The sequence below is a fragment of the Tenrec ecaudatus genome, chromosome 8 (assembly GCF_050624435.1).
Source record: "Tenrec ecaudatus isolate mTenEca1 chromosome 8, mTenEca1.hap1, whole genome shotgun sequence".
NCBI lineage: Eukaryota > Metazoa > Chordata > Mammalia > Afrosoricida > Tenrecidae > Tenrec > Tenrec ecaudatus.
In genome coordinates, this window is record NC_134537.1 from 123262294 (window position 1) to 123279055 (window position 16762).

At 42.5% G+C, this 16762-nt stretch overlaps 1 protein-coding gene across 4 annotated transcripts in view; it reads right to left on the minus strand.

Moving 5' to 3' along the window:
• The window catches only part of SNX25 (sorting nexin 25), a 151442-nt gene that overhangs the window by 21492 nt on the left and 113188 nt on the right, over positions 1-16762 (minus strand). For all 4 annotated transcript variants that reach the window (XM_075556813.1, XM_075556812.1, XM_075556811.1 and 1 more), the window contains 5 exons: positions 11419-11550; positions 8653-8925; positions 8052-8216; positions 2748-2879; positions 567-707 (listed from right to left, as the gene is read on the minus strand). In XM_075556813.1, coding sequence (XP_075412928.1) covers positions 567-707; positions 2748-2879; positions 8052-8216; positions 8653-8925; positions 11419-11550 — 843 coding nt within the window. The remainder of the gene's footprint in view (positions 1-566; positions 708-2747; positions 2880-8051; positions 8217-8652; positions 8926-11418; positions 11551-16762) is intronic.

Genomic DNA, 16762 nt, shown 5'->3' on the forward strand with positions numbered 1-16762 from the left:
GTAATGTTGCTATGTGCCACACACAAATGTTTTCTGCATATTGACTCTGTTAATTCTTACAACCTCATGCGTTTACTGGGGTAGCTACTATTGATGTTTATATTTTATTGATGAGAAAGTTGAGCCACAAAGTGATTGACAAGTCCAAAGTCTTACGGCATCAAATGACCTCTGGAGTCTGCTTTTGGTTTGTTGACCCCCTTATGACATGGGATGTGCTCCGATAGATTCTATCCTTTGTATTGCTGTAACCTATAGTGCCTCTAAGCCATTTCACTGCCCACTCATGAGACACACCTGGTAGCTTCAAAACCACTGGCCTCCCATGAACCACCAGTCCCTTCCGGTGCTGAGCTTCTATGGCAACTTACAAGGAAGATCTGACCACGATCTGTCCAGAGGAACTAGACCAGATTAGATGATCGATGGGCAAATTTCCACATGTCAGGCTGAAAATGCCACTTGGCCACATCAAAGGCTTATCAGCTTCCTTATCTGTAAAATTGAGATCTTGAATCTCTTCTTGGCCCTTAACTCTACAGTTCCATGTCCATAAGGGTTCATACCTCGCTAAGCTTCCGGTGTAAATTCTGAAACTCACTGAGCCTTCTGGGGACTGTCCAGTTCTTCGTTTCAACTCCTCCAACTTCTTGTAAGCTTACCATGACGAAGTAACAGGGCATTTGCTCCCCATTTTCTTCTGTCACCTTGAAAACAAGAGCAGCAACAAACAGGGGGGGGTGCTTGTGGTTGGCAGAATTATACATGATGTCCCCCAAGAGTCCTCCCTGACCCTGTGATGTAAATGCCCTGCACGGTCCCTGAAGTGGTGACTCCAGCAATGACGTTGCCTGATATGGCACAGCTGATCCTGAAATAAGGAGGCTCTCGGGTGGGTCAGGCCTAATTACATGAACCCTTTCAACAGTAAGGAGGAAGTCAGAGAAAATGCAAAGCATTAGAGGGGCTGACATGCTGATGCTGGCTTCAAGATGGGAGGGGCACATGGAGGAGCGGAGAGGACTTCTAGGATTGCGAGTCACCCATTCAAGAGCCAGTAAGAAAGCAGGGACCGCAGGCCTATGTCTGAAAGGAACTGAATTTTGTCAACAACAGAATGTAAGAGCTTAGGAACAGTCCCCCCCCCCCCCCCACACACACTTCCCGCCCAACAGCGCGAGCCTCCAGACAAGAACTCAGACATCTGGCTGACATCTTGATCTCAGGCTTATGATACAACCCCATCATGCTGGACTTCTGACCCACAGCCCATGAACTAACATAACAAACAGGTGTTGCTTTAAACTATAAGTATATTTGTGGAAATCTGTTATGTAGTGACAGAAAACTAGCAAAGGAGGTTTAAAATCTTAGCTGTATTTCCTGAGGGAAAAAACAACTAAACAGCAGGCAAGTAGGTGTGAGTGATCCCAGAATCCCTCCCCTTCATTTCAGGACTCAGCAAGCGATCATGTCTAGTCTCATGGAACTGGTCACCTCGAGATCGAATTAGCAGGTAGAAGAAATTAACAGATGCATGTGTGCGTGCACACAATCCAATCCAATCATAATTCACGATAGGTCACTATTATTCTCAGCATCAGAGAAGAGAGAACAGACAGAAAGAGAGGACACGGGCGCTGTCTTTGAACAGGCATCACAAATGGGCTTAGTGAGCTTCAGTGAGAGATTTGCTGTGGCCCCTGACGTGCCCAGCGGGGCAGACTCTTATCCCTGCCAGGATGGCTACGTGACTTTTCCAGCATCACATGTCTTGTAAGCATCTCTGTTCGTATGGAAACTCAGGAGGAGAGTCGGATGAGTGGCAGTGTCATTCCTGCCGGGGTCGTTTTGTGAGCCCTGGCAGTAAGTGATTCTCTGTTTCCGTCTCCTTTACCTCCCAGTGACCCAGGTGTGACTAAGCAAGCTCGTGGGCAACAGCAGAGGGTCAGAGCAAAGTGCCTGGGTAATGGTCTTTTCTTTCTTTTTGGACATTTGTCTTTGAAATGTGATCTTGATTAAGTGTCAGAGGCAGCTCTAGGAACAAAGCAGGAAGTGGTAGTTTAATTTATTTCCCTCCCACTAGCCTATTTTACCATCTTTGATATTGTCTTGAACTCACTTCTCCCCAGACTTCCAGCCAAAAGACAGCTCTACCTGTAATTATGGGCTTCTCAATGGCACGGCATGGCCGAGCACAGACCATGCGTGACCCACTGGCCCAGCCTCTCCTTAAAAAGGGCAGACTGTGCTGCGTCTTGTTGTAAAGAGCGCTAGCGAGTGCCAAGGGCATGCTAAGAGAACTTGGCTCAACTCCCAGTAGTTTGTGCTTTCACAGAAGCTCATGGGGAATGTGTTTCGTCTTGCTGCTTAATCCAGGGGCGAATTTAAGGTTGTGAACATTAAGTCCAGCACGTGTCTCAGGAGTCATTGGGTAGAGGGTGGCAGGAAAGGCAGGGCTACACAAAGATAATTTGGATAGATCCGCCCTTGCAAAATCTCAGGTGCAGAGTGATCACTTTCTGCATGACGTGGTGAGAGATTGGATGTACAGCAGGCAGCCTAGTCTAGTCCAATTCCCAGTCACGGGGCAAGCAGCCTACTAAGACTGTGGCGAGGAGCTGCATGGTGTGGTGCAAAGGAAAGGATGTGAGTTCTCTGTGCTCAATCTTAGTAACCTGGGATGAACCGACGTCTTACGCACGCACGCTCTGAGAGCATATGCCAAGGAACGTAGCGGGTCCTACCTCGCCACTGGTGATGGAGGCTTTCCACAGGCCAAGGTTCTCACACCACCAGTCAGTTCTCGCCATGTGCAGCTGAAGGTCCGTGCGCTCCTTCTCTATGAGCATGATTTCATCCTTCAACTTGGAGACAATCTGCCACAGAGAAAGCACTCTGTGAGCTGCGAACCCAGCTAGAATGCCATACTCAGCACTGCCTTTCCTTGCGTGTGTGAGGAGCGAGCCCCACAGGGTTTGTGCCTCTACGGTGGTAGGAGAACAGCCCTGTTCCCCAGTCTCCTGAACCTGGAGTCTGGAGGCTCTGGGCTCTCTCAGAAAGCTTATCTATGCCATCACCTAGCAACCTAGTATTGATCAGTGCCACAACTAGTCTCATTTTCAGGAGACTCTGTTCTTGTTGCCCAATCCGCATGTTCACTCCCAGAGGGCAGGCCCCACCCTCTGTCTCACTGTACTCTTCAGTGACCAGCACATCGGGCATTTCATTGTCGTTGCTGTTTCTGAGGAGCTGAAGCCCTTGCTGATAAAGATCTGGGGTCACGGCCTGCAGTGTGGGTTACAATGCCTTGCAGAGGAGACCCCTGGGTTCCCTAAATGGAGAGGAGGGTGTCGTGGTCAAGGGCTTTATCTTACGTGGATGCACAATCAGTGCTCAGGGAAGCAGAGGTCAAGAGGTCAAATGATGTACTGCATTAGGTAAATCTGCTGCACGAGCCCTCTTTAGAGAATTGAAAGCAAGGATGCTCCTTTGAGGACTAAGGTGCGCCTAACCTAAGCCATGCTAATTTCCACTGCCTCACACACATGTGAAAAGTGGACATTGAATAAAGAAGAACCAAACAAGAATCTATTTGAATTACATTTGAACTGTGGGGCTGGAGAAGAGTATTCAAAGTACCATGGCCAGCTAAAAGGACAAACTGATCTGTATGGGAAGAAATATGGCCAGTGCTCCTTAGAGTCAAAGGTATACTTGGACATTCTGTCGAGAGACCAGTCCCTGGGGGAGGACACCTGCTTGGTAAAGTAGAGGGGCAGTGACAAAGAGAAAGTCCCACAAGGAGATGGATTGACACAGTGGCTGCAGCAATGGGCTCAAGCATACGAGCCATTATGAAGATGGTACAGGGCCTGGCAGTATTCCGTTCTGTTGTGCATGAGGTTGCTATGGGTCAGAGCTGACTTGATGGTCCCTAACAACCACAACCACAACAACAACCTGTTTCTGAGATTCTGCCTGGATCACAATTTCACTTCCACTATTGGTCTAAAGTTGTACAGTGTGCTCTAGACTCTAATGATCTTTGCAGAGCATGTTTAAAAAACAAATGACACACCCCAAACCTAGAAAGCACATTTCAGAACATCAGACTCAAAGCTAGTTTCACATCCCTGCTGGTGCGGAGACCTGAGAAAGGGGGAGGAGGGTAAGCAAACCCTTGGCTTTCTTGAGCGACAATACCTGCTCACTATGAACTCGGGTAGGCCAAAAAGTACTACTCCGGGGTTACAGTGCAAACATGCACAGGCTTCGTCCAAACAAAGTGTTTTAAACCTGGTTGGCTGCAGACAAGTTCACTCAGTAATACATTTGCTTTAGTCTCATTAAGTGTGCCTTCATAAGGATACACACATACACATAGTGTCACAGAAGTAAACAATTTTGAGGTCTGAACTTATATCAAATTTTTAACAAAATACAAGTGGACATCTTTCCGAATCTTTGTAACAGAGCTTTCCAAATCTTTGTAACAAGTTATGAGAATGGTGTCTCACAGGAAACAATTTTCAGATGGCTCAACTATTTATTATAAGGAACACCAGAAAAACCACAAAGAGGAGCCAAAAGAGGGGAGACTGTGAACTTGAACAAATGGAGAGATTGTGTGTGAAGTCCAGAGGTGGTTGAAGACCATACAATTAGTGGCAGTCACCAAACAATTAGCACTGGTGTGGCAGCTACTGAAGTTGAGACCTCCCATGGTTTGTCAGGTTCCAAACAGACATCTTGGCCTCAACAAGCTTTAGGCTCAGAATGCCAAAGGTGTTTGTGAAGGTCAGTAAACTCATCTTCCTGTTAGCTGATCTTTCCACTCCCCTTTCCAAGTTAATGAAGACCATTTTATAGCACTGTAGTCAGGGTCGTGAGAATCTTGGATTTACCAGTATGATCCCGAGAACAAGAGCCAATCCAAGCATGGCTTCCAGGGGATCCGCTAGATAAGTTAATTCAAGACAAAGAGGTCAGCTCACAAGGTTATGAAGACTGTTTTGAAGGATCCAAAAGGGTTCTTCTTGGAGGACAAAGGATGATCACATGGGGTAATAAAGTAGTCGTTTTCAGAAAATGGAAAACTGCGCTGGTGAAACAAGGCCATCGAAGTGGCACCAAAGTTTGGGGATTTTCTTCATCACGACAGTGTACCTGCCTGCTCATTCTTCAAGAGTAACAAGGGCTGTCCTGGGAGAAAGTGTCTGGAATCTACCCCATCCATCCTGTTGCTTGGAGCTTGCCCCTTCTGGATTCCTTTGTTCTCCAAACTCAAAGAACATTTAAAAGAAACACAACATGAGTCCTTTAAGAATGTCAAGCTTCCACTTTAAAATGGTATCAACTGAAGAGAGTTTTTTGAGGAAGAGTCAGAGACAGAAGCAATGCCTAAGAATATAGAGACATGAATGGAGGGTATGTCCACAAACAATAAATTTACATTTTGATACTTTTGTTTGTGGTTATTGAAGTCCTTAGCCCACTTTCTAACTGGGTTATTTGTCTTTCTGCTGTTAAGTTACTGAAATTATTGGATTCTTATCCGACAGATGTTTTCTAAAGGTATTCTCCTAATTAGTAGCTTTTATTTCCACTTTTTTAAGCAGACTTTTGAGGACTAAAGTTTTGTGTTTTGGTTTGTTTGGTTTTTTTTTATCATTTTGGGGCTCATTTTAATTTTTAAATGATTTAATCATTTTAATCATTAATAGGGGCTCATACAACTTTTTAAAATCGTTTTATTAGGGGCTCACACAACTCTTATCATAATCCATACATACATCAATTGTGTAAAGCACATTTGTACATTCTTTACCCTCATCATTCTCAAAACATTTGCTCTCCACTTAAGCCCCTGGAATCAGCTCCTCATTTTTACCCCTCCCTCCCTGCTCCCCCCTCCCTCATGAAACCTAGATAATTTATAAATTATTATTTTGTCATATCTTACACTGTCCGACGTCTCCCTTCACCCACTTTTCTGTTGTCCATCGCCCCGGGGGGAAGGGGGTTATATGTAGATCCTTGTGATCAGTTCCCCCTTTCCACCCCAACTTTTCTCCACCCTTCCAGTATCTCCACTCACACCACTGGTCCTGAAGGGATCATCCGTCCTGGATTCTCTGTGTTTCCAGTTCCTATCTGTACCAATGTACATCCTCTGGTCTAGCCAGATTTGTAAGGCAGAATTGGTATCATGATAGTGGGAAGGGGAGGGAGCATTTAGGTACTAGAGGAAAGTTGTATGTTTCATCATTGCTACACTGCACCCTGACTGGCTCATCTCCTCCCTGCAACCCTTCTGTAAGGGTATGTCCAGTTGCCTACAGAAGGGCTTGCGGTCTCCACTCCGCATTCCCCCTCATTCACAATGACATGATTTTTTTGTTCTTTGATGCCTGATACCTCATCCCTTCGACACCTCGTGATCACACAGGCTGGTGTGTTAATTCCTCCATGTGGACTTTGTTGCCTCTGAGCTAGATGGCTGCTTGTTTAACTACAAGTCTTTAAGACCCTAGACACTCTTTTTTTTCATGAATATAGAGTTTATTAGGGAAACCACCAGGTTTCAGGTTATAAAATGTTAAAGATATAATTTCTTTGTTCCAACATCTCTTCTCAATCACGTTGGCAGGGTTTTATCTCTCTGGTCCTCAGTCTCTCAACAATGTGATTCCTTCCCAGGAAGTTCACTGCTCTGCCTTGTGGTCTCAGTGCTGTTGACACTCTATCTTTTGATAGCCAGCCTCCATCAGATTTCTTCACCACATTTTCTTATGCACTTGCTTGTCTTCAGCGATTGTGTCGGGAAGGTGAGGATCATGGAATGCCAGTTTAATCGAAAAAGTATTCTTGTGTTGAGGGAGTACTTGAGTGGAGGCCCAATGGAGGACTAAAGTTTTACATTTTTATGAGATCTCACTAATTTGTCTTTTACGGTTTGTGCTTTTGTTATTAACCAATAGGTAAAAGCTAGGTCTTTCAGCATTGCCGCTGCTTTATCCTTTAAAAAATCGTGGTTTTAGTTTGTCTATTTAGGTCCTTGACCTACCTTTGTTTTAATATATGATGTGAGAAATGGAAATTGTTAAATTATTCTAGTGCTGACAATTTTCCCAGCACTCTTTATTGAAAAAGACTCTTCTATTCCCTTTGCATGGGTTTAGGACCCTTGTCCAAAACCAGTTGACCGCAGCTCCGGAGTTTACTTCTGGACTTTCGATTCCATTCCTTGGTCCACGTCGTGATGGCCAAGGCTGTGCAGCATGTTTTAAAATGAGGAAGTGTGAGTTCCCCCTCCTTTGTTCTTCTCCTTCAACACTGGTTTAGGTCTTCATGGTCCCCGGCCATTCCACGCAAACTTTAAGGACTGAGTTTTCCTATGTTTATAAAGTTCTGAAATGGTTTTATTTAGCGTTGTTTTCCAGGTAGTTCAAAAATGACATTCATAATGTGCAGGAGGGGAGTGTGCTGGCAGACAAAGAACACCACCATCTCTCTACTGAACTCCAGAGAGCAAAAGTAGCCGCCTCACAGCCTGCGTTTGTGGAATACAGATAAATGAGATCCTGTTCACCTTTCTAAATTTCAAATTCTGCTGGCTTTTAGCAACACCAACAAAAATGTATTTCTTGCATGATTCTGTGAGAGTCTCAAATTTTACTTGAGGCATTACAAAGGGAGAGAGGGAAGAAAGGTTGTCCTTTAGTATCTCACTGCATTTTAGATAGGACGCTGACACAGAAAACACTTCTCCCACTTTCCCGAAAGGTGTTTAAGGCAAGCCATATACAAAGAATACAAAGTTACTCACAGTAAATGATTAAGACAGAACCTCAAACCACAAAAGATTAAAAGCAATGCCTTTCTAATTCTATACTAGAAGTAAAATACTAGCAATTACAACAATGGAATTTGCATATTTAAGATTATTTTTAAAGATGTTGTGAAATTTTCAACATGAACTGAAGACTATTTATCAGATTTAACAAAGGGAAACTTTGGAGACACAGCCTTGAAAACAAAAGAGTTACCTTCTTGTCAGGTTTTGGTGCATTTTGAATAGAATTTAGAGCTTGCCTTTTATATTCAAGCTTATCATTTAGCTCTCGAAGTTTGTTTACGGCAAAACTGGCTTGTTCGTTAATCCGTGCGGCACCTTCCTCTACAGCTTCCTCACCAGCCTCAGCTCCCTGGTCCTGGGGGGAAAGGTCACAAGAATCATTGTATTTTATAAAGAGAATAGTCAGTAATCACTATCTATGATAGAGATTCTAGTTCATTAGAATACTTTTCCAAAGCACCAGATTCTGGTAAGGTGAGACTATTACAAGTTTAGAAGACTGGTCTCAGCCACAAATGTCCCACCCACAGTCTACGTGGCCTCTCATCTTAGGGGGTCAAACTAGGCACTGGTGTGTCTAAGGCAGGGAGACCACAGACTCACTCCTGGCAGGTCGTCTCAAGGAGCAAAAGGGCCAAGGCTAGTGGTCTGAGATAATTCAAGGCTTGTTTGTTTGTTTAATATACTTCATAAAGACAGCAGTGCTCAGCAGATCTGGCTCCTTTAAGATACTCCCCCATAATCATATTCAAAGCTCACGTACTGAAACCAGAGCAGATTTAGTGACTCACCGTCTCATCGTTGTCGGAAGTCAACTGTGGGTCATGGTTTCCATCCTCTCTTGTCATCAGTCTCTCATACAGGTCACTGACAATAAATGAAGGGTAATATCTATCCTTCAGCACCTCGTACACACCGCTCTGAATTTTGCAGAATACCTCAATACCTTTATTTCCTACCAGACACTGCTGGATTTCTTTGTATAGTGACTTTTCCACAGATATTTCTTTGCTCTCCACAAAGAAATTCTGATAAATTTCACCAACTAATTGTGGAATTTCATTCTAGAAAGATAAAAAGATGAAGAAAGGGAGAAAAGTAAGAATATCAACTCTGAGATAAAAATTCTTTCCCCTGGAGTACTCTGTATGTCAAAGCTGGAGGAAGACATTCAAAATGCAGGCTGGCACTGTTCCCAGCCTGAGCCTTCTGGGTCCACATTCAAGGGCAAGGGGAAAAGGCAGAGTTGGGGGGAAAAGCCATTCTCTAAAAACAAAGAAACCACTTGGTGCTGTATGATTAACATGTGCAATTTCTTTACTCACTGGAGGGAGAAGAAAAAAAATCAGAACAGATTTCTTAATGAATTCCTTTTCATATATGTCAATTCACAGGTAACTAGTGTATCAGCTATATTCAAAGTGACCTTTTTGCTAATATAAATAATTTTCGATAATTTTATATGCCATCTCACCTAGAAACTCAACCTAACAATTATGTAATTTAAGAAAACTACATTGCGAATGATTTCTTATTTCATTGTAATCAGGTTTCAATTATACAGCTTCTACTCAATATTAATTTAGATCATCAGCAACCTATTTTGAACATTCAAACATCTATCCTGATTGGTATAATCTTTGCATTTCCTCTAGAGACACTCCTTCCCTCTAGGACAGCGGTTCTCAACCTGTGGGTCGCGACCCCTTTGGCAGTCGAACGACCCTTTCACGGGCGTCGCCCAATTCATAACAGTAGCAAAATTACAGTTATGAAGTAGCAACGAAAATAATCTTATGGTTAGGAGCCACCACAACATGAGGAGCTGCATGAAAAGCGTCGCGGCGTGAGCAAGGTTGAGAACCACTGCTCTAGGAGCTCAGTGCAAAGTCTTCAACAGTCATAAAAAAAATTTTTTAAAGGCATACAACTCAATGAGTATGACTCGTATAACAAATAGTCCCAGACTTTTAGATCCAAATAAGCATTTCTGGGGCAAAATAAAGCTACGTGAGGCAGCTATACACTCTGAAGTTTTTCAACTGATTTTAGTAATTTAAGAAAAGTCTTTAGATTGTTATTTTACACTATTCCCTACGAGCAGCCAGAAGATAGGTGGAGTCGCCATGAGTTAAAAAGGTGGCGAATACAGTGTCGGGTAAAATGAAATCATTTGAGGCTCGGAAATTAAGAATGAAAGGCCATCTAATGCAAACTATTTAAAATTACCATAAAACTGAAATAGTGCCGTAACCAAGGTGCTTTGCAATTGATGTACTTCAAACCAGCAACGGTCACACTAAATGCAAACGGCTAATTCAACGTACAGAATGCCTTCCGAGGCAGTTTCACGTTGCTGTCGTGCTGGTGTGCCACTGACGGTGCAGGCTCGGAGGCACTCCATGGGCCAGAGGGGCCTGCTCACGGGCCCTCCCGGGCCGCAGTCTTCACAGAGCGGCTCACCCGGTCGGTCTCTAACCCTGCAAAGCCACCAGTGCCCTGCAGACTAGCAGTCACACACTTGGCCGTTGTGTCTTCAGGGCTCCTCGATGATTTAATCTCAAACCTCTCAGAGTGCTACATGTGAGTGTAGTTTTGCCATATAGGTACCATATGCTATGTAGACTTGTGCAAGTGTACTTCATATTAATTTAATTCTTAAATATACATTGAGAATGGTCCAAGTCATGAAAAAAAATAATTTATAAATTATCAAGGGGTCATGAGGGAAGGAAGGTGAAAGAGGGGGCAAATGAGCTGATCCCAAGGGCTCAAGTAGAAAGAAAGTGTTTTGAGAATGATGATGGCAACATATGTACAAACGTGCTTGATACGATGGATAGATGTACAGATTGTGATAAGAGCTGTAAGAGCCCCCAATAAAACGATTTGTTAAAAATTGTCCAAGTATAAAACACAATGGTTATTGTTGAGTTTCTTCATTGTAATTCAATGATTTTTCCGTTAATTTCCTCAATTATATTCTAAAGGAAATAAAATAAGAGCAGTGTAAAATGTGTCCATAGTGGTATTAAAAATGGCTGTAAAGATTCTGAGACGAAGGTAACAAGCCCAAATTACAAGAGCAATGTGAATCTGTATATTCTGCTTACGGTGGGTGCCTTTAAAAAGTAACAACTGAAAATAAATAAATAAACGTAACAACTTTTTGGAAAGTTCAATCTGTTGGTATGCATCCTTTTCCCTTGAATACATAGTCAATGTCACTGCCTATAAAAATAAAATCTACTTTTATCAGAATAGGCCAGTACATCATGGCAATATTGTAATTGGTTTAAAATATCCTTTTAACGTATATGGATGGAGAGGCTTCAAGAGGTTGCTGGAAAAAAGAAACTGTAATATATTGAAATTTTCCCTCAAACTTCTTGAAGCCTTTCAAGTCCACCTTGAAGATGATTCACTGCATGCTTACAATTAAGTAACAGTACATTAAAGATAAATTCATAGTTAGCTTACATTTTCACAGATCATTGCCTAGCATGCAAGATTTCAACAGCGGGTGGCTCATTCTCCTTTGTATCTACCTGCCCTACCTTGTTAGCATTCTTTAAATGTTCCACAGATTCCCAAAAACGAATCAGAGCTCGCTTGTCCATCCTTTCCATGTAGATTTGAAAATGGTCTCGGTAGCTGGTGTTGGCCAAGATATCTTCAAATTGAAGAATCTGTTTAGATAATGTAAGTAAAAGTTAAGAAAAATAAAAGAATCAAATGCCAATATTAAATATCAGCTTGTTATAACTTCCAGTATCTTAATTTCTACAATCAAGGAAAAAAGGCCTCATTTCTGAAGTTCATACTTATTGTGGTATAGCACACCTAGTAAACTGAAATGTCTCTTTCATCTGAATTTTAAGTAGAATTAAGGTTTTTGAATATTCAAAATATACATTTTTAAAAGACTACCAGCTTTCTATTAATCATTCATTCAAAAAAGAATGATCTGGCATCTACTCTGTATGAGGCACAATTCTAGGCAATAAAACACAGAAACCCTTGTCCCGTGGATTTTAGTAATTTAAGAAAACAATAGGTATCAGTAATAGAAAAAGTTAAAAAATAAATATATAAGACCAAGAAGCAAGTATTTAATTAGTTTGGCGAAATGTTTTCCATCTTATTTTTATGTAACTGAGGAAATCTATAGGTGATTTTATATCATAGTTTTGGTTTACGTAGCACATTCATTAATAAGTCTTTTTACAGCCACAAGATTAGCTGGTCCATAACAGTATACTGTGTAGACAAAGTACCAAAACTAGTTCAACTACTCCTTTTGGGTGACCATTATGGATGCTCCTGTCTGGCACAATTTATTTTTAATGCTCACAGACAGAGAGAGACCAAGCTATCTGAAGACCAAGGGAGAAGTTTCAGGTTTTACGCGGCACCCATAGGATTCTTCCCGACCATGCAGCCTGGCAGAGACTGCTCAACGTCACGCAAAGATCTCTCTCCCAAGTTCTCCTTCAAAGACCTCCTCCAAGTTCCTCCCACAGTCCCCCCACACACATTATTTTTAGTTTGTAGGTTTAACTATTGTGGCAGTTACATAATCTAGTGTCAATTTGAGACTATTAAGAGTGAAGGGTGGAGTTTAGGTTATCAATCTGGTTGCAACTTGATGACCTCCATTCACTCCTTTCATAAGCTTGAAACTTTTGTTTTAATCATTTTATTGGGGGTTCGTACAATTCTTATCAGAATCCATACAAACATCCATTGTGTTAAGAACATATGTACATTTGTTGCCATCATCATTCTCAAAACATTTACCTTCTATCGGCTGCTCATTTTCGCCCTCCCTCTCCACTCCCCCTTCCCTCATGAACCCTTGAACATTTATCATTCCCCCCCCCATGTCTTATACGGACCGCTGTCTCCCTTCACCTACTTTTCTGTTGTCCAACCCCCTAGGAAAGGGTTGTATGTAGATGCTTCAATAGTCTTACGGTCTATGCTTCCCTATTAGTTGTTTCCCCCACCCCCATTAGTTTTTAACACCTTCAAACCAAGCTCTTTGAGGTAAAATTAACATATCCATTTTAAGTCAGTTTTTAAAGCTTTGGGAGTTTTGTAGCCCTATAACCACTACCACAATGAAACAAGATCCTTTCCATAATTTCCAAAAGTATGCGCCAACCCAGTCACTCTCCTCCAAGTTCCCAAGCAACCACTGACCTATCTTCTGTCTTTAAAGATGATTTTTTCTGTGCTCACACACACAAGCATGTAGAAGAATACACTCTTTGGTATCCAGCTTCTTTCACTCAGTGTAATGTTGCTGATATTCACCCCTGTTGCCGTATCATTTCTTTTTATTGCAGAATAGAATTCCATTGGATGAAAATATCCCACGTGCTTATCCATTTTCTGGATAACAGAGATTGGGTTTTTGTTCTAGTTTGAAGTTAATATGAATAAAGCTCCCATGAACATCTTGTGGCAGTTACATAATCTGTCAACTGGTGAAGGGGTGGAGTCTAGCTATGATCTGTCAATCAGGTCACAGCCATAGAGGCCTCTATGCAGCATGGCCTTCTTCTGAGGATTCTGGAAACCCCTATCTTCCTCCCTTGAGCTGGGACACACACTCTCTCTGCTTCTTTTTCCTGTTGACAAGCCACGTGGAACTACTCTGATGGAGCCAGAGTCCTGGAGCTGGAGGAGCCACATGGAGACCCACGCCAGTGCTGAGATGCTTCCACAAGACTTTTCACCCACTGGCCTGTGAGCTTCCTGCTTTTGGTATCTTTGTATGTGCTGTGTGAGTCTGTAGAAGAATTCATGGACTCTAATCAGGCACATGGGCTAATATCGGACTTATGGACTTGATCTGGACTGGGATGTTTTCTTAATATACAATTACTCTTTATATAAAGCTCTTTCTTATACACTTGAGTATCTCCCTAGATTTGTTTATCTAGTCCAGGGGTCTTCAAACTATGGCCCGCGGGCCACATGCGGCCCGCCAAGGACATTTATCTGGCTCGTCAGGTGTTTTTTGCCCCGTTTGTTTTTTTACTTCAAAATAAGATATGTGCAGTGTGCATAGGAATTTGTTCATAGTGTTTTTTTTAAACTGTAGTCCAGCCCTCCAATGGGTCTGACAGACAGTGAACTGGCCCCGTTTTAAAAGTTTGAAGACCCCTGTCTACCCGTCCCAACACACGTCTTTAAAGAAATGTAGGTTTTAATTTCCCTCGGACTAGAACCGCTGGGCTGCAGGCTTACAAAAAGGGACCAACCTGTTTTCTGGCTCTACTATTTCTCGTGATACTATTTTGTTTCCAACAGCAAGGGGTGCATGTTCTAGTGCCCCACATACTTGCCAACTCTTGGAAATATTGGGGGGAGGGGTGTTGATTGGTTTTTATTGCCATCATTTCAATGGTAATACAGTAGTATCTCATTGTAGTTTTAATTTTCATTTCTCTGATAAAAATTATGTCAATATAGGAATATAGCACCTCACATATTCTCCCCTTAGGTTCTCTGTATGTATTTTAAGTGGTTTTTGTTTTGTTGGGTTTTTTTTCCCTGATGGGAGGTTGTTCCATCTAGTTTACTAACTGACAGAAGCGTACTCACCTGCTCCGAGACATATATGCTCCCCTCCCCGAGTCCTAACTTGAATTTCCAGTTAGGGCCACTTATCACTGTCATAGGAGTATTTGTTGATCTAGGGTGACCTTGTCACAGTGACGCCAGTTTATGCACTGTGGTCTGAAGAGCTAGCCTATACCTTTCTCAACAGTGCTGTAGATTCCATCCTATGGGCTAGATTAATGGCATGATCAACAGAATCACCCTGCGTGCCAAGGGAATGATTTATAACGGCGTCTATCATAAAACAATAATGTGTCTAAAGTGAACCAGACATATATAAAACATAAAATTATTAATGAATTTTGGGCTGAATTATAGCCCCAATCTAAGAACAATCAGTTCATATGACATGGCCCTACTTCCTCATGAAGAGGTCACTGAAGATGTGGTGAAAAAACAGATAGTGGCCAGCTATCAGAAAGAATGATGGCTGGGGTCTGAAAGGCTGGTCTTAAAATAAGCAGCCATTTAAGTGAGGCATCAACTAAACTCACATGAAAGGAGCACACCAGCTTGTGTCATCCAAGGAGTTAAGTAATAAAATCCACATACAAAGGAAAGAAAGGTACAGAGCTTAAATTCGGAACACCCAGCTTGTAGAGGATGTGGATGACAGTGGTCACCCATAATCTATTTGCAGTGTTCCCCATGGATTGAGCCTGCAGGGAATTCCCTCCGGCCATAGGTAGTCCAGGTTTGTGACCAGTTTTACTGCCTCTGTGTAGAGAGCACCACAGATACAGCTAGGTTAAAATGGAATGCCTTATATCATTGGATAGCCCTTTGGGCCCACTTCAAAGTTGGTTCTGTTTTTACTACTTTCTGCCTTCTTTTCCGTTGAGGTTTTTCTGTTTTGATGTGGTTGCTATTGTTTGTTTGCTTCCTCTTAGTGTTTTGTATGATTTCTGTATATGAAATCCAGGATATGTAAATCTATAGACAGTAACTGGAATAATATTTACCTAGCGGCCTGGCAGAGGAGGTTGGGGAAAATGGAGAGTTAACAACGAACATGAGGAGCCTGGTGGTGTAGCAGTTACGAGTCGCACTGTGATCCACATGGTGTGCAGTCTGAAACCACCAGCCGCTCTGTGGGAGAAAGGCAGGGGCTTTCTACTCCTGTAAGAGGTTACAGTCTTGGAAACTAACAGGGGGTCTTTGTTTTCCAGGGTGACTGGCTGGTGCTGTCACACTGCTCACCTTGCCATCAGCAGCCCAGGTGACATCGACATGACGGCAGTGAGTTTGTTTCAGGAATAGGAATGGGAATAGAGATACCAAAGGGGGTAGGGTAGGGGCAAGGGGAGAGAGGTGAGGAGGAAAGGGGGCACTGATCACAATGAATGGCACATAACCACACACCCCCATGCAGGGGGAAGAACAACAGAAACCAGAGGAGAAGGGAGACAGCGGTCGATGTGAGATTTGAAAATAATTAACACTCTACAATCTATCAAGGGGCCACGAGGGTTGTGGGGGGACGGGGAGAGGAGCTGATCCCAGGGGCTCAATGGAAAGCAAATGTCTAGAAAAGAATGATGGAATATATGTACGCATATGTCGGATACAACTGATGTATGGATTGTAACAAGATTTGTAAGAGCCCCCAACGGAATGATTTAAAAACAAAACAAAAAAACAATGAGCATGAGAAGAAAATGTTCTGAAATGAATTGTGATAACTGCAATTCTTTGTGAAAACTTTGGCTATTCAAAGTCCTCTGTGTTTCTATCCAAATTTTGAACCCAGCGTTTCGATGTCTAGAAGCCTTGGTTTACGCCCTGAGTTGCTGATGGCAAGGCGAGCAGTCTGACAGTCACCTGGGAAACAGAGGAGGCCGTCTGCGCCCCTGCCGAGTTACAGCCTCTGGATCCCCAAAGAGCAGTTCCACACGGTGCTGTGCAGTTGCTATCAGTTGGAATCAAGTCGATGGCAGTGAAGATGGTTTGGGTTTGGTTTCAATTTCAACAATAAAAAACATCCTGCTGGAATTTCTACTTAACTGGATAAAATCAGTTTGGAAAGAAATGACATGGGGCAGTGTGGGGGGGTAGGCAGAGTAGTTGTCTAATACATGGATATAATACATATCGTTATCTGTTGAATACTGTTAAACATAGGCAATCCTAGGTTAAAAGCGCCCAACTTATACAACTTTACATACAGTTATGTCCTATATCCCATAAAGCCTATTATATTAAAAATCTGAGGCGCGTACGATGGTTTTCGATAATGCATTCCACCATGTGAGAACATTATTATTATTA